At 52.1% G+C, this 18,367-nt stretch overlaps 1 protein-coding gene across 5 annotated transcripts in view; it reads right to left on the bottom strand.

Moving 5' to 3' along the window:
* Positions 1-18,367, bottom strand: part of ETS1 (ETS proto-oncogene 1, transcription factor) — a 68,631-nt gene that overhangs the window by 31,536 nt on the left and 18,728 nt on the right. The window contains exon 1 of one of the 5 annotated variants that reach the window (XM_052697112.1): positions 11,076-11,349. The exons of the other annotated variants lie outside the window; for them this stretch is intronic. Coding sequence (XP_052553072.1) covers positions 11,076-11,157 — 82 coding nt within the window. The 5' untranslated portion in view covers positions 11,158-11,349. Of the gene's footprint in view, positions 1-11,075; positions 11,350-18,367 lie in introns of those variants that run through there. 5 annotated transcript variants of the gene reach the window in all.

Below are 18,367 nucleotides of genomic sequence, written 5' to 3'. Positions count from 1 at the left end.
TTGGAAGCACTTCTGATGAAGACTTGCATTTGCAAGTGCCCTGATGGCTCTGAAGGCATCATATCCTTCCTCGTGAATATGGTTCACAAACTGTACATAACAGCCCCCCGCAGCTGAAATAAGAACCTAAGCCAGCAACATCCATCACACAGCCCACGCATCTCCTCTATGCTAACTGCGTCTCTCAGAGCAGCAGCATTTAAAAGAGAGGAGAAAGAACTACACAGAAGGGGCTGAAAGTCCTCAAAGCAAACAGCCTCTCCTCTTCCCCGAGCAGCACTCCACTAATGCAACCCTACAGGCTGCAAGTGTTCCCAGGCACCTCCAGCTGGCATCTCCACAGGCATCACCCATAAGCACGAGGTCCGCACTGTCTGCCCCATCCCACATTCAGAAACCACACGTGTCCTACACTCACCTCAGTTTAAACATTCCCAAGGGTGAACTCTTTCAGCTCCTCCAGGGATGGAGGTCAGAAACAGCCCTAGGAAAAACCTGGGAAGCAAAACTCTGCAGACCATGCTGGACTGAGTGCGTTGGAAATATTGCTGCCAGACCAACTGCATTTCATAACTTCTCAGGAACAGTTCTGCTGTTTGTGTTTGGAAGCAGACAAGGAAACAAAGACAAGGAACAAGTGGATTTTCCTAAGTACAAGAACAGCCCTGAGATTAAGCCTCCTCCATGCTTCTCAACAGTTTCAGATACCAGGGCCCCCAAAAAGCAGGATGATCTCAGAGCTCTGCACCATTCAGGCTGCACTGTGAAGCCTCCAGGTGAACAAGCAACCCCACTGAGGAGAGCTTTCCCAAGGAGAAGAGTTTTCCCAAGCGGCCCCAGGAAGATTTTCTCCTCCAGCTCTGACTTCTAGGAATATTCCCACCAGGGACCAATGTAGCAGTTGGGCCAGACAAGCCTTGGGAAGAGGAGGAAGGTGGGAGTGAGCAGGGGAAGGCAGCCAAAACCATGCTGGGCTGCCCCATCAGCTTCAGCCATCCCCATCCCAGCACCAGGATGGTCAAGGGGAGGGTAATGTCACCTACTGGCCTCAGATGGGACAGCAAAGGGATGGCAGGGATAAGCTGGGGGTGCTCAGAGGAAGCCCTGAGTTTAGAAACCTCCACACAGGCTGTGGCGATGGGAGGAGAGAGGCTGAGATGCTCACAGCCCTCGCATCCACTCCATGCGCAGCATCCGGAAGCTATTAAGGAATTACAGCCTCGCTGGCCCTGAGCCTTCCCCAGCAGAAGTGCCTGGGAGCAGATGGTGAAAGGGCTGATTGAATTCGGCTGCTCAGGCCAAGAGGCTGTTAGGAGAGATGCAAATGGAGAAGGGAGTGGGGGTGTCACTCGGCTACTCAGGAGCCAGAAGCCCTTGCCAGGAACTTTGGGAATCCTCCACTGATTGTAATGAGCCCTGGGATGCTGCAGCTTTGGGCTGGGTCACTGCTCCTGAGCCACAATGCGGGTTGATGAGGCTACCACCCACGGGGCCAGGCTGCAGAACTGAAGTGTGCAAAGAGCAACCTGGTCTAATCTCAGAGCATCCCCAGAGACAGCAGGAAAGCTAGGGGCACAGACCCTGCACTCCTCTCAGAGGGAATGGGGCTCACGTGATGCTCACTGGGGAAATGGCCTGGAAAGAGAGGCACATAGTATGGAAAAACGAAAAAGCAGGCCAAAAAGCATAAATAAATAAGTCATCCATGATGCCATTTGAAGGTAAATTTGGTGCCTGCAGCCAGCAAACACTGACAGAAGATTCCAAATCGCCTGCAGGCAAAAGAAGGGTTTTAAAAACCCTGGGAAGTGGGAGAAGAAAAGGGATGAATGACCCAAAAAAGCAACACAAAGCCAAGCTCTGGGCTCCCTGCCCTGGCAAGTGGCCCCACACCCCCATGCCCTGGGGAGCAGGCACTGGCTCCACGGCCTCGCTGTCTCAAACCTTTCTTTTTTCCAAGCAAATCTTTCTCTTTTCCAAGCAAGAAACTTCCAACAACTCCCCAGGCTGGCCCCGCTCCCCCAAGTTGGGCAATCACAAAGCTCGTCAGGGCTCTGACGAAGGCGCGGGCATGGAGAGCTCCATGACCGTAAGGGGATCTTTTTGGAGCAATCTTTTCCGAGACAAGTCATGAGATTGTTTCTTGCCTGGAATTTGCTCCCACGGCTCCCATCGGCCCCTGATTGCTGAGTCAAGAGATCGCTGGGCTGTGCCCTCCAGATGAGTAAATTAATTGCCTGGGGGGGGGGAGGAGGGCAGGGAGGGGACAGGGAGCACACAGCAATGACTCTCCGGCCCCGCGCACGTCTTGGCAGCGGGCTCTGCTGCTGCTTTGCGATGCATGGAATTAGTCACCCCATTAGCAAGAGCGGTTACACACAGCTGTTTAAAGGCACATTATCCCTATCCATCCCTTTTGCTTTTCTTCTGGTGTTTTTTTTCCCCCACATTTCCCCTCTTTTGATTTTGTTTCCTTTTTTGAGGATATCCAATGAACGCCTGGGACCAGCAGCTCCCAAAGCAGACACAACCCGGAGATGCCAAGCAGCTTAGGCTCACCCAGCCCCGCTTCCCCATCCCTCCTCGCCCTGTTGACGTAACCCATCCCTCTGCCGGGTCACTCTATAGGATCCATATGGCAACGGCTGCTCGGGGTTGAGCCGTTTGAACGCAGGAACACGCGAGAGTCATCCAGCTTGAAGGCAGAACACACGCACGGCCGGGGCCTTTCAAGTCACAAGCTCTCGAGCCAGCTCCAAATCTGGAGCCGCTTAAAGGGATGGAAAACAGCGCCAGTGACTCAGTGCCCCGCTGGGCCACAGCTACCGTGACAGCCCTGAAAGCCCATTGATGACGTTGGAAAGCGAAACTTTCCCAGCCCCACAGCAGGACCAAGCTGCCCAGAAGCAGGGACAGCACTGGGACAGCACTAAGTGAAGCTTAGCCTGGATATCTCCATATCCCATCCTGGAGAACACCCCAAGCAATGCCAAGGGGATGGAGGAGTTCTTCCCATGTCCAGCTGCAAACCAGGATGAACTGTACTTGGTGACCTCAGCCAAGCGGTTAGGAGAGGCAAGAGGCTGCATAACAGGCCCTGAGTGTTTTAAAAGAGAAAGCACTTGGGATTGTGTTGGGAAACCGCTTCTCACAATGCTGTGTAAAAAAAGCTTGAGCTTCACGTGCTCCGCTGTGGCTTTTTTCAATTTTTTTCAGTGGAAAAAGCCAATGGTGCTCAGCTTTTGCTCTTACTTCTGATGATGGTTCACATTTTCGGTAAACAATTTCTCAAAACTAAAAGGTAAAAACAAAACAAAAAAAATGCTGCTCTCCAGCTTCCAGAGCACTGACCAAAATGGAGCAGTTTTTTGCACAAACGCACGCAGTCTACCTATAAAAAAAAACTTTCATGTGGGTCAAAAAGCCACATTTTGATTACTGTGATAGACGATGCTGACAGGAAAGAAAAAGCAACACAAAACAAAGTGCTCCCAGTATCTGGATCCAGTGGCCTGTGCCTCAGTTCCCCTACGTTAAACCTTTCCCTGCCTTCTGTTGGTGCCAGAAGTTGGGATCAGCATCCCTGAAATGTTGGGACTGAGCACCCAGAGCGTGATGCAGCGCACGAACAGCGACATCCCACTGGTTTGCTCTTCTCGTGCTCCCCAGCAGCCATCTGAAGAATGCCCTGGAATCGAGTCAAATATTTTAAATGAGATGGGGGGAGAGGGGGCACGAGGCGGGGAGCAGTTCGGGGGGAGCGCTCAGTTTTGACTCAGTGTCTGGCTTCTTTCATCAAACCCACATTCCTAATCATGCCATCACCCTCCGGGAAAGTGCGACAACATACATAATCCATGTGGAGCCAATTTAAAATCCCCTCCGTGGAAGAAAATGCATTTCATTCATTAACAAGCTCCGAATGCTTCACTGGGGTGAGGAGCCGGCCTCAGCCGTTCCAGCTTACCCATATGGGCAGAGCTACATCCTACAAGAGAGCAATCCCTCATGAACCCATGCACGGCACAGGGCTCAGCCCACAGCACACACTTGTTGAATTACATCGGGTCTGTATCCACCTGAGGTGGATGGAAGCTTCCACTCCTTCTGGCATCATTACAGGAGAAGTGGAACATCTGGAGCCCTGCCTCACTGAGCTGCACAGCTGAGTGCTTCCTGCAGAAAGCTGCTGCCTTGCTACGTCAGCCCTATGCTTCCATCAAGCGTCCCAGGCAAAAAGGAAGCCCTCCACCCAGCCTTAAGCTGAAAAGGTGCTTCAGAGGGAATAGGGCTAAAGCTCCAAGCAGCCATTCAGCCCCTGGCCTCTACAGCCATCATCTGCCCACACAGAGCTGCCAACGGGCAACTGCAGGCAGCAAAGGCTGTGAGGGAGCCATCCCCGTGCTGCCCAGCACCTGCAGCCATCAAATTCCATCAAACCATGATGCAGCTCTGCATGCATACAGGATCTCCAATATCCTCCAAAACCTGACATCTCCCAAAAGGAGCAACAAAAAAAAAAGGCCTTTTCCTCTCTGGGATAGAAAACTGCTCTTCATTCCATGCATGTGCAAGCCACTGTGCTCCAGGATGGTATTTTCCTGGTAGGCATTGCTCTATGGAGAGCAGATGCAGGGCTGAACAGCACAACATCCTGGCTTCTTGCAAATGCACAGCGAAGCTGGCATGCGGTGCACAAAGGCACAGAACAGAGGGCACCAGGCAGCAACCACAGCTCGAGGCATGCCAAAAACTGTGCACAATCAGCAAGATCAGGGAGGTGATGGGGAAAACGCACTGCGTGGTTGTGCTCAGACAGACGTCGTCCCAGCGACTTGACGCCGCTCAGGTCACCGAAGACCAAACCAAGGCTCAGACTGCTGCCAGTTGAGGAGAGGGAAAGAAAACAACGCACAAATGTGCAGTTTCATTTCACAGTTCAGACAGGAGTGCTGGGTTTGCTCCCCATGCAGAGCTAAATAAGCCCAAAGTTACTCCGAGCCACCCACTGCATGCAAAAAGGAGAACAGCACAATTTTGAGCACTTATGAACGTGAGCGCCGTGAGCTTTGCTGCTGTCTGAACACATGCAGCTTGCAGAAGCTCAGGTTTTGCATGCAAACGTTTGCAGTTTGCTAATGTTACAAGCACATGCTCTCAGATCCAGTGGTTCTCTACAGTCTAGATGTGAAGGTGGAGTCCCTGAGTCAAACTACTGAAACCACCCTGATCTTTTATTTTTTAGTTTCTTTGTCATCTCTCTGGACCCAACATTGAACCTTGTATCCCCTCTGGACACCAGCCGCTCCCTGATTCAAGGAGATATTCATGCAGATAAAGCGTCTTGCAGATTTGCACATTTTCCCATAATGACCACCAGAGCCTGAAGCAGCCACAGGCACAAATCCTGGAAGCTGGGATCCAGACAGAGCAAAACTACAGACCAGGGACACAGAGGCAGCCTGCAAGGCACCCAGCCCACAGCAGGGCTGCTATCTCTGCAGCCATCTCCCAATTTTGTCATCAGGAGGAGCAAATTCCACGCAAACCCAACGCAGCCACTTCAGCTAAATCGCAAAGCCTCCTCAAGGCTCCAGTGCCCCCGCTCCCAAATTCCACTGCACCTGGGAAAAATGTAGAAGCTTGTAGGAGAATCAATAAATATTTATTGTTAAACCAGCAGTATTTTGACTGGAGATGTAAGCATGGCCTGATGCCAGTGTAACCAGAGCCTCTTGGCCAGCCCTGCAAACAAATTTTCTTTCTGTATCTAGTTGGGAGATTATAAACTACACAATGAAGGGGAAAAAAAGAAACACAAGGCAGTGAGCAGCTTAGTCACGGAAGAGGAACAAAAGAGCTCAGATGTATAACTATGTCGTGGGTTAAAAAATAAATAAAGGGACGCAGGGCCAATTTTTGGCTGTGGGACAGCTGCACCATTTATATCAGCTACAGATTCTGTCCCACTGGCTTCTGCAGCAATGAGGCTTTCCCCTGGATCAGAGCATCCCTGCCTTCAGAGGAGCTGTGCCGATTTGGACAAGCTGCAAAGAAGCCCTGAGCTCACAGCCAGCAAGAGGTCTGGGGGAATATCTGCTGGGATCCCCAACTTCACAGTGCAGAAAATGGGCAGTCTGTGCTCTCAGCTCAACCAAAGCAGATTGTCCCTGATTTTGTTGTGTCAGTTTGCACCTCCCTACCCAGCACAGGTCTTTCCCCAAGCTGAATGTGAGATGCCAGCAGCTTCATCCTTTCCATTCATTCCAAGGATAGCAGTAACACTTGTCTCCCAAAGTCATGCAATTCTCTGCCTCCAGGCAGCTCATGTGCCCATGCAGTGCCAGCTGATGGTGCTGAAAGGAAAAGAATCCCTTTAATTGTCTACGACAAATCCACATGGGTTTGGTTTTTTTTCCTTCCCCCCAGATCCCACCACACTGCAGACAGTCACTCAGCGTGGCATCCCTGCACATTTACATCCCTACAGTCTGCTCTTACACCTGCATCCTCTTCAGGTGCCAGAGACGGATCTGCTCTCACCCAAACACAGCTCTTCCATCTTACCCTCAGCATCCAACTGCCATCTCGAGGTCTAACTGCAGGGATTGGGCTGCTAGAGGTAAATGGGAGCTCTGAGTCTGCAGAGCCCAGAGGCTGCCATGCACTTTCTTTCCCAGCTCTCTTTCACGTGCACCCAGAATTCCGGCCCCGGGCAGGGAAAGCAGCACCTTTGAAGCCTAAACCTGGACTTGATGCTTCCCCAGTTAAGCCACATGATGGATCAGTCCAGATAGAAATCCCCAAAGCCATCATCCTGGTAAAATCCAGCATGCCAGGGTCCCACCAGAGAGCACAGGCACTGCTTATTCCCGGAGCTTATTCCTGCATGAGACTGTGTTATCCCTTCGTTTTATAAGGCTCATCAAAGCACAGCACACCATAATTACATGGCAAATTAGAGGCCGCTTCGTGTAACTATGCTGTAATTGCACAGTTGTTACATGCTTTGTGGACGGCGTGATGAAAACGTGGAAGGAATGGGGCTCTGCTCCTCTTTCTTGGAAATCCTGCTCGCTGTACCAAAGTCAAAAACACTTTATCCAGGGATGCACTTCAGGGTGCTTATCCCCAAGGGAGGCGGTGAAGGAACGGTTGCCCTCTTTCCAGCTCTTCTCACAGCTTTGTTCCTCAAGCAGACGCAAGTTGACACCGAACAAGCTGGTGAAAGCCAGGTGCAGCCAGCCCCCTCCCTGCTACGAAACTATCATCCCCCCATCCTAGCTGGATACCACGGTGATGGGCATTTTGTAAGTGCATAGAAAGATAATTGCTCTTTTTCAAGGGAAATTCTCACCTCTTACAGCGGCAATCAGCACTGAAAATACTGCAGGAGCCCGAAGCCCTCATTTATTGAGCCTCGCTGTCGGCTGATGATTTGTGCCCACACAGAACAACCCACTGCCAAAGCGGAGCTCTCACCTTTGCTGTTGCTGCAGAGGCAAAAGCAACCAAAGCATTCTCCGCTGCCCCGAGATCATCGAGACGCTCAGAACAGCAGCTGACCCCGCCGCAAGGACCAGCCCCGTGTGAGTGCTGTGCAGAGGTAACCCATCAAACCCATTTTGCAGAAGAGCGATCCCCAAGTGTGCTCCTTCCTATTCCTACCAGCTCCCACACCGACTGCATTGGGTGGGATGCTGCTGCACACATACATAAAAACAACGTGGGAATTAACGATGTGTGTTTGGAAATTTGTGCTCTCCAGGATCTCCTCGGAAGGCTGCGACAAAGAAATGCTCAGGCTTGTAAAGCACTTTGCCCTTTCCCTGCAGCAAGGCACAGCACAGGAGGGAACACACCCGACAGATTTGCTCAAACACGAGCTCCCTCACTTGTGTGCACTAAAAGTGAAAGCAAAGGACAAGAGGAGATAACCCTGGCTCTGGGAAGGGGAAGCCGCGTGCTGCGGGCAGATCCTGCATCCCAACACACTGTGCAGAAGCTGTCTGCTTCCCTGCAGCAATCGCAGCAGGAGAAACCTCGCTGATCCCAAACACTAAACAGAGGGAAAGGCTCTTGCCAGATCAAACACCACCCCCGGGATGCCACCCACACACAGGCCAGTGGAAATACGTGCCTGTCTCCCAGCTGGCCCTAGGGTACATATGGGAAGAGCTTAAACGGATGGGTCCTGTTGGGATTTTACAGCCTGCTCCTATTTCTGTGCTGGGCAGCAGGATGCCCACCACCGAGATGCACCCAGAGGGGAAAGAAGAAAGAGGGGAGTGGGTGCAAAGCTCAGCACCTCTGCCTGCACATCACACCCTGCCCTGCGGGAAGCCCCGGGGCAGCAGGTCTGCAGCTTTCTTAGCAAGAAATGCAGTTCTCTCTCAGCACTGGGAGTCCCAGTGACACACTGCCAGCTTCCAGCAAGGGCTGCAGGGCTGCTTTAAACTCCGACCACAGAGACCAAACAGAGCTCTGCAGAACTGGAGGAAGCAAAGCGATTTGCAGAGGGCAGCGTTGCAAAGTTCAGTTCGCAGTAAGGCTGATTTGTACCTGGTTTGGGTTCTTCCCCCAGTGGATGAACTTTGAAATATCCACCATAATAAAGCTGGTAATTTAAGTCTGCTAACCCAAATTGGTGGATCGGATATATATTTGCAACTAAAACTACGTGATCATACACTTTTTCATAGCATTACAATGAACACCCCCTTCTCGCACAACTTACATACGAAAAGAGAAGATCACTATGGGGTACTTTGGCTCCTGACCTCATCACCCTCAGAAGTTCTGGCTGAAAAGAGCAGGGAATTTGGCTTTGGACACCCTGTAGAACTTCACATCCTTTCCGACTTATTTTTAAACCCTTTGGACACATTGTAAATCCCATCCCATTTTTGCACACCGAGGCTGCTGCACGTGTGGCTCAGAGCAGGCTTTTGTTTTGGGGGAGAAAGGGGAAAGCTGCACACAGCCAACGCATCTCTGCAGCTTTACGGGGCACCGAGCACCTGGCACATGAAATACTTTGCACAACTGAAAACCTGCGCCTGTAACGGCTCTCTCTGCCTAAGATTAACCCTAAGGACACTGTAGAGCAAACCTGCTTTACTGGCATGTAAAGGGATGAGTGGCTCAGTTCAACCAGGCTATACCCATTTCAAAGGGCAACGGGACACGTTTGATGGCAGGATCCACAAGCAGATACCAAGGGCTGAGCAAACAGGACCCGGGCAGCAGTCTGAAATAGATTGGAGCAGAGAAAGCGTGGCCTCCCCTATTTGGGGCATCGCTGGATGCCTGAAACAGAAGGCAGCAGCATCTGCACTCCCTCTCTCATCATCAGTCCCAAGCACACAAGAAAGCTTCAGCGTTCTCTAAAAAGTTGCAGGGGAAATAAGGTTAAGCCAGCTAATTGACAACATTGACCTTTCTGGCTCAGTGTTAGCACAGCCACCAAAACAGAAGCGACTGCAGCTGAAGCCGACAGGGAGTCAGCTCTTTTTTACCTTTTTGGTTTGTGTTTCTCAGCGCTCTTCCTGCCAAAGTTTAAACTTTGGGTCAACGCTAAAAATTGCTTGCTGACATAAGCTGCAAAAGAGCTTGAATTGAAGAAAATGAACTGAAGGCAGCACGAAACAACACGTCCTCACTTGAGGCAAAAGGCAGCTCCATTGATCCGCTTCTAAAACACCTGAACTACAGAGATGCCTCAGTACCCGCTGCCACCCATATCAGGAGATGTTTAAATTTAAACAGATATTTGGTCTGATTGGAAGACAAACAAACCCTCCCAGCCCTGTGCCCATGAGCCAGGTGTTCCCATCCCATTTGCTTCCCCTGCAAGCAACAAGACAGCAGTCGTGACATGAAGTGTACAGACAAGCCTTGGGTAAATGTTCTTTCAATCAGAGCTGTAGGAAATGGGAACAAACAGATCCTCAGCTCCACCAAAGCCTCTCAGTTAACCTGCTTAGGTGCTTTGGAAATTGTCCTCAGCATCCCCATCGCAACTGGAAGCCCTTCAGAGCCCACACAGGAAAGCCAGGCTCAGCTTTGTTAGGAGCACTGAAGCAGCTATGATCACTAACTGGGTCCTCCATGGATCAAACACGTCAGGCTCCCTGCAAGCCCTCAGACACCCTTCTTGATTGGGAGCACTGAGTACTGATTGGTTCCCACCCACATCCCAAATCCCATCACCTGGCGGTGCAGAGCCCCCGCCTGGGATTCCCAGAAACTTGTGGAACAGCAAAGAAACACACAGCTCTGACTCGGTTTCCTTCGGTGCACAAAATCCAGCAACATCTCCTTCAGCACAGCGGGAATATTTTGGGGAGAAAGGAAGCAGTGGGATTGCGCTTAACCCTCCCTTGTAGCCAGAAGGCAGAGCTGTGTCCCTGTAGCCCCTGCTTCAGTAGCGCCCGGCTCGGCAGCGTTGCGAGAGCAGCGCTCCTTCTTATGGGAAACGCTCAGCTCTGTACAGCCGGCATCAAAACTTAGCGCTAGGAGAATAAAACAAAAAAGCAAAAAGAAAAAGCGCCCCTAGCACGGTGACACGCTGCTCCCAGCCTCGATAGCTCCAGCACCCGTCCTCCCCGCATTTCAAGGAGGGAAAAAAATCAAACTAAGGAAAGCAGAGCCGCGGGCTCTGTCGATGCAGAGGCGGTGCCGAGTCGCTCCACTCCCGATCCCGGCCGCGCTCGGACCGCGCAGGGCCACGGGGAGGGGGGGATCCGCCCCACGGCCCGAGCTGCGGCCCCGCCTCGCCCACTCGCGGCCGGGAGCTGCCCCGATCCCACGGCTCGCATCCCGCCCCGTGCCGCCCCGCAGCGCTGCCGGCGGCGAGAGGAGCGCGGGGTGCGGCGGTCGCCGTGCAGGGCAGGGAGGGGAAGTCTTCAGAGCGCTCCGAAGCCAACTTCGCCTTTACCCCGCCGGGCAGAGCAGGAGGCGCCCCCCCCACCCGCACCTCGCCCTTCCCACGGGACCCCCCAGAGACGCGTATACCCCCAAACCTCCGCCCTCGAGGAAGCGAGAAGGGATTCCCCGCAACGCGAGCGGCTCACCGGGGGACGGGAAGAGATCGATGTCCACCTTCTCCGTCTTAATGATAGTCAGAGTGGGTTTCAGGTCCACCGCCGCCTTCATGGCTGAGGCCGGAGCGAGGGGACCGGGAACGAGAGCTGGGGGGCGGCTGCTGCGCCGGGGCAGCGGCGGCAGAGCGCCTTCCTCCTCCTCCTCCTCTTCTTCCTCCTTCCTTCCTCGCTCTCTCCCTTCTCCTTCCGCGCTCCTTCTCTGCTGCTCCGCTCCGCCTCGCCCCCCCCGCCGCCGCCGCAGCCGCCGCCGCCGCCCGGCCGGGCTCAGCCGAGGGGAGGGCGCTTGGGCGGCAGTGACAGCGGCGGGGAGGGACCCGAATGCCCCCGCCCCGGAGGCGGCCCCGGGCCCGGCGCTGCGGGGAGCGAAGCGGAGCCGCCTCGGGGGGCTTTGAGCTGCGCGTTGCGGCACCGCGAGTACCGTTTCCACGCAGGAAAAAAGATCTCGAGGCGTTATTTTCTCCCTGCTCGATGCCCTGAGATGCGCGCAGCGCGGAGCCCTGGCAGCCCAAGGGTGATCGCGACACTCTGAGTGCCAGCCAGGGGTGTGCAGCACGCTCGTGTGCCAGCAAAGAGGGCTAGGTCAGGTGGGATTTGTGCAGGTGGGAGGCCAAAAGGGTTTGGGAACGGATAGAAAGATGCAAGGTGAGTACTGTGCCAGCGTGTTGTGAGCTGAACAGAAGAATATCGGTTTTCACATAAAAAACGTTTTATTATATTTGGGTAGCAAAAACTTCAGACCACAAACGGCAGAGCAGAAAGGAGATTATGACTCACAGATGTCAATTTACCGGTACAAGTGTAAAAAAAAAAAATAGCAACCAGCTTTTGTGGTTCTCTATCTCAGAAAGTCTCAGCAGTTGGTGACACGCTGGCAGGGACACAGCAACGCTGGGCCCTGGGGCTGCAGTGGGGCGAGGGGTGAGTCTGGGGCTGCTCACTCCAGGATGAAGCAGGGCACACGCACACATGTACAACAGGAATCCCCCAGTGTGTTTCAGCTGCAGATGCAAATGTTAGAGCTCAGAAGTGTTTCTAGCTCCTTCAGCACTGCCTATCTCATTCACTCAAGGTGTATTTATAGAAGAAATGTCTTGGAAATAAAAGAAGCTGTGAGGTGCCGGGACCAGAAATGCAGAGCTTGATGCTCGCTCACACAACAGCTGTTGGCAGACAGCTCAGGCTGTTTGAACACCAGCAAAGCACGGCGGGCAGAGATGTGCCTGAAAGCTCAGCCTAGGTGCCTCGCATTTATATTTCCAGTTCACCCTCCACTTACAAGTTCAGTTCCTCACTTTTACAGAAAACCAATACTGGTGATTCTCTGTGACCAGCACCCAATCAGCCTCCTGATTTCTGCATGCTTTTTGAAGCTCTGAGCTGTGCTGGGTGCTGCAGGCAGGGCACGAGGGCTGTGCACCCTCATCTGCAACAAACCACACGTATCTGAGAATGGCTGCAAGAATAAAACTGGGTCCCTATTGCACCCTCTTGCACAGGATGAAAGACTTGTACCTGTCCTGCCTTGGTGTTGTTTATGCCCTTTTACAATGGATAGTAATGACTGAAGGAAGAAACAGTAGAGAGGAGTCTGAGCAGAAAGGCTGGCTGCGATGCACGGTGGGGAGCAGGGAGAAGCTGGGAGAGCGCATGTGTGCTGCTGTGGGGGGAGCAGCCCCACAGCTGGCTGCAGCCTCCTGGCCAAGGTGAAGCAGTCAGAAAGCACCTGTGGCCCCTATGGCCCCACTCCTCCCCCTCTAGATCTTGTGAACCCGCGGTGCTCAGACTGAGTGCGGCCTCCTGCAGCAAACCACAATCCCCAGGCTGAAAGAGCAGGCACACAGCGAGGCCATGGTGCCGTGCATGAGTGAGAGCTGATGGGGACGAGCTGCTGACACCATGCAGAAGGCTCCCATGAGCGGGGATGCTCCTGGATGCAGCAGAGGAGCTGCTGCTGGGATGAAAGAGCTGAGCAGAGAAGTGCATCAGCTGCCTCTCAGGTGTCTGTGCTTTAGCCCTGCTCCCGTGGGCTGATACATTTGGCTTGGCCTCTCCTGTGAGCATTAGAGACTGGCTGAAGTCCAGCACACCTGTATTGAGGCTCCCTCTCTTCTGGGCCAGTACAAAGGCTCTAACAAAGATTGTTCTTGCAGCTTGTGTGTTTTTTATCAGAGAAGATGCACACACTCTTGGCATGCCAGCTCAGTGCTGATCCTGCAGAGCTGATGACACGAAGCCACAGCTTGGTGCTGCATGGCTGTGGGGGGCTCTGAGCTCCCTCAAACTCCTGTTTTGATTTGCAGGACAATGAGGAGTGCTTCTAAGAGCAGCACTGGGGCAGCAAACCTCAAAGCAGAGGGAAGGTTGGAGAAAAGAAGAGAGAGGCTGTGGACAGAAATTTCCTCCCAGGGCAGCTGAATCTCTCCTTCAAACTCGACTCAATCCTAGCGACTGCCTTAATTTGTGTTCACTTCAGAGCCTGCAACATGAAAGCCCTGGCTCTGAACTCCAGCTGAGCCGCTCAATGGCTCAGTGTTCACAGAAGGCATGGAAGGAATCCATTGATTAGTTTCTTCAGCTGGGATGTGACCATTTGTAGTCCAAGACCTGCCAAACATGACTTTGCCTCAGCAACTGGTTCCTATTTGCTGCTTACAGGCTTCAGAAAAATCTTTCCTCTTCAACATCCAAGACTCACCCTCCTTTTCCATTCTGTTGCTCTTCAATGTTAATATCTGTTCATTTTCTCCCCTATCGAGGGAGGATGCTGGGCTGTGGACAACAGCACTCCTGCCATTAATACAGTCAAAAGATTTTGCTGTCGATCGGAGATAACCATCTGCCCTCCCTCCACAATGCAGCCCGATTGTTTTTCAACAGTTTGGAACAAAGAAAGGACAGGCAATAATGCCACATTGTTCCAGGGATGCTGACTAACCTCGGTTTAAATGAATAATAATTATTCATTTAGAGCTGAGGAAAGGTATGAGGACATCAGAGCCCTTCTGCAGGGCGGACACAAGCTCTCCTGAGCTGGGGCCGGCCCTTTCCATTAGCAGGGCCAGATCCGCTCCTGCTGAGCCTTTGCAAACTGGCAGCTGTGGGCTCTCCTCCAGATGTTGTGTCTGGGAAGACTCCTTGGGTTTGCCCACCTCCTTGCTGCTGCCCTGGGAGCCTCTACTGCTGGCTGAGCAAAGGTGCTTTCCTGGCCCCAAAACACAGCCAGCTTTGGGGTGAACACAGCGGCTACGTAAGAACGCAGTCACACCACCCAGCTGTTATGGACAGGAAATGAAGAACACCATAACCAATTAAAACTGCAGGGGGATATTTATGGCAGAATGTAATTAGCCAAATTGGAGCCTTCCCCAAAACTACCATGGGATTTTTAATGACTACGAGCGGTCAGGGCCTCAGTTTGATGCTTTGTCAGGCAAACAATAACCAGAGGGCAGGAGACAAAAATCAGGAGCAAAGAGGAAGAAAGAAAAAAAGTTTTGTGCAATTCCAGGGAGAAACGGAGACATGAAAGGGCTTATGGCAAAGGGTCATTGTTGGAAAGAGCAGCAGCCACCGCTCCAAGAAAGGAAAGAGCAGGGAGGTGGCTCTGGGCGTGGAGGTGGCCCACTGCAATGAGAGGAAGGAGCAAGCAGCTGCCACGACTTTTCCCCAGGGAGATACCTTTCCTGGAATTTAAAATTATATGAGAAATTCTTTCAAGCGCCATAATAGCTGGGAAGCATTTGAGCGAGTTGTTGTATGCTGGTAAAGAGAGGCTGGGTTAGCAGTCCTGGTGACAGCAGCCTCCCCCTGTTGGCTAAAGCAGCCGGCATGCAAATAGAGCCCGTTAACCAGCACGTGTTGTGTGCCCTGCACTGCTGGCTGGGAAGGCTCTCACATCTCATGTGTGTGGGCAGGAGATGGCGACCATCATGAAACGCTGGCTTCTCTGTGACCCAGATGGCTGCAGCCCTCGGGGTCCCATGGCTGCTCCATGCCCAGAGTCAGGCAGGGTCCCCATCCTTCGCACCACCTGCCCTAAAAGCAACTTTCTGTTCATGCCACGGAGCTGCAGAATTCAATCCTCAGCTCAGCCCAAAACAGCCCAGACGCTGCCACAATAACGTCCTCTGATTGCCCTCCGGGTGCGAGTGGAGGAAGCCGCCTCCGAGCCTCCTCGGCTCCTGCTCTCATTAGCTTCCCAGCGGAGATGGCTCACAAAAGCATCTTTGTGGCCAGCGCGGCAGCAGGAACCCAGCACAGAGCCCCACAGCACAGCGCTGGTCAGAGCGCCGTGGGTACCTCAATCAGCGCTCTCACAAGCTGCTTAAGCATCTTCCAGTGTCTCCTGCTATTGGCTTGCCAGCGATCCCATGCTGCTTCATAACCTGATTAGCTGATGTGAGCTGGAGCGATGTAATTCTGCCTTGAATTTCGTTGGTGGGGGTGCTGTCACTCACTCGGTGCCTTGCTGGAAGAGCTGGCTGATGGAAAATCCTTGTAAGCTGTTCTGCAGTGCTGTTTGCTCTCGGTACATTTTTCCTTTCCTCCCCAAGTGACAGCACTGAGTTTTTGGTAAATGAGACCCGATGTTTTTGCTGTTTAACTCGTGATACTCACAGTTACCCGCAGTATGCACAACTAAAGCACATCAAACCTCATTTGTTGCACCTCTTGTCTGGTCAGATCTCAGGCAGTCTCCTCCGCAACAGAAGTAAACAGCTGAGACTTAAGGAATACATCTCTCGTCACCTCGTATTTACTGATCTCCAGCAACAGAGGTTACTGAACCCATTTTGGATGGTACCTGAAATCCCCATCCCTGGGAAACAGGTGAGGTATCACAAAGGAGAAGCAATGGGATTATCACTAATACCCCAGCGAAGCCAATCTGGACAGCTGGATGCTATTCACCAATATTTCTGTGTTCATTCAATGTTTCAGAAACAACAACAAAAGCCAAAACTTCAAGAAATATCAAGCAACAGCTACATTTTGTTTTCACAGAGGTGCCAGGAGCCTCAAAAGCACCTCTCAAGGACCAGCCATGCAGTGCCAGCCCCCAGGGTACCAATTCAGAGCCTGAGAAATGGCACGCCTGCACACAGATGGTTGGAAGCAGTCAGCACAGGGGAGTCAAACCCTGGAGTGCAGTGACCCTCAGGTTAACTCTGTGGCCAGGACAGAGAAGCTCAGGAGATGGGAGTTTAATTCCTGGTCAATATTTCCACACGACCTCTTACAAACTTCTGTGCCTCCATCTCCCTTGTTTAACAGAAGGATGTTCACTTCACAGAGGATAACAACAGGGTCAAACCATGGAGAGAGTTGAGGAGACAGCTCAGGGCAGACCAGGATTCCCATCTCCTGGTGTGCAGCACTCCAGGACATACAGACACCGCGTCCATGACAGCCAAGGGCTCTGCAACCCAAACAAATATCCCACCTCAATCACAACAGGTGCTTAAGCAAAATCTCTGGAGATCACTCAGAGATGGGCATAATTTGCCCACGTACACCGTGCTTGCAGCGCGTGTTTATGGGGAATTATGGGATGGAGCTCCCAGCAATCAAGCCCTGGAGCTGCCCACCCAGATACGACGCTGGCAGAGATGCTCCTTGGGTGAAGGACTCTCATATGAGTGTTTCAAAGAGGAAAACCCTCGCCGTGCGTTGGAAACCTCCTCGCTCCCAATTGTCTCAGCTTGGCAGCCGGGCCTGATAGTGAATGAACGACAGAGAAATATTCCGCTCTACACGTGTTTGGGTTTTTCGGGTGGTTTTCTTGGACAGCGATCCTGGCTCTACAACAATGCCCGTCTTGTTCTGCCCCGCGCTACAGAGCAGGCTTGAATAGATCTGTCTAAAATTATAAGCGGGCAGCCCCTGGGCTCTGCGAGATCACAGGCCACATGCTGGGGCTGAACAAAGGCTCTGCTATTTCCTAACAATTAGCCCAGCTAAAAGGACATCTATCTCCTTCTATTAGAGCCACCACGTGCCTCCCAGTCAGTCCATTGTGAAGCTAATTAAATAACACGCCTCTCTCCCCATGAGGGTCTCCTGATTAGCTCGCCTCAGCCCTAAATCCTCGCTGGTGTAAATGGGCAAGAGACAGCTGGTCGGTAGGAGCCTGCGACTCCGAGCATCGTCACTCATTATGTAGCTATCATCATCACCAGTTATTTCGGTTTTTTAATTATCTCCTGAAAGCTGTTGAATGGAGATGGAGAGATAGAGGGGGTTCGGCGCACAAACCGGCTCCTTCCCTCCACACTTGCCCCCTGCTTGCAGCACAAGTTGTGCAAATAGCTGATTTATTTGTGTTTTTTCTGGCTTGCTGGTAGCCAGAGGGGAAAAAAAAAAGAAAAAAAAAGGAGACATAAATATTTTTTCTAAATACGTTCTGTGTTCAAGCAAACCATTTTCTTTTTCCACACGTTTTTCACTGGGCTCACAGCAAAAAGAAAGTAAGCAGGGAAAATCACGCGTTGCTCAAACTGAGCTTCAGCTTCTCACTTCCGTGCTTTTCAAGTTGGGGTAGAACTTGAAAACTTAAACAAAACCAACAAAAATAACCTGTTAACAAACCCTCTTTGCACTCAGTTCAATGAGGCTCCTGCGGCAGGGGTAGGGCTCAGGTGCAGATGAGCTGAAATGCATCTGCATTTTCAGCTGGGGAGCACGATCCGTGTTTTAGCAACGTTGAGATGAAACAAAAGGCGTCTCTGTGTTGTAACACGGCGCTTGGAGTTTCCTCCAAGTCCGAAAATTCATTCTGACCACTCAGAAAAAAATTCATTCAGCATCACTTCAAACATCCCAGGAGCAGAATGAAGTTCCCTTGGTGCTCAAGGGAAGCAGGGCTGTCGGCACCCATCCCCTGTCCTCGTGATGTCAGCTTGTCCCCATGGAGTCAACGCTGCTCTTCTGCAAAACCCAACGTGCACCTGCTCCAGCAAGCAGCTTCTCTCCTCATCACTCCATCCCAGTTCTTCAGGGCCAGCTACGTTTGCAGCACCATGAGCACACAGCCTCACACAACGGCACAAAACTGCTAAATCACTCCAGATGTTCAACACCTTCCCCTCACCGCTTCCCACACGCTCCCCAGACCCGGAAGAAATACAACATCCCTCTGCCAAGTCTACAGTCAGCAATAGTTGCAAATATTACCTTTACCTCCTTTAAATCATTATTTTCCACTCTTGGCTATTTAAATCATTATTTTCACACCGAGAACATGGCTGGAAAGCTGGAATGTG

Source organism: Tympanuchus pallidicinctus, unplaced genomic scaffold (genome assembly GCF_026119805.1).
Source record: "Tympanuchus pallidicinctus isolate F22 unplaced genomic scaffold, pur_lepc_1.0 scaffold30, whole genome shotgun sequence".
Lineage (NCBI taxonomy): Eukaryota > Metazoa > Chordata > Aves > Galliformes > Phasianidae > Tympanuchus > Tympanuchus pallidicinctus.
This window is presented reverse-complemented; position numbering and strand designations above follow the sequence as displayed.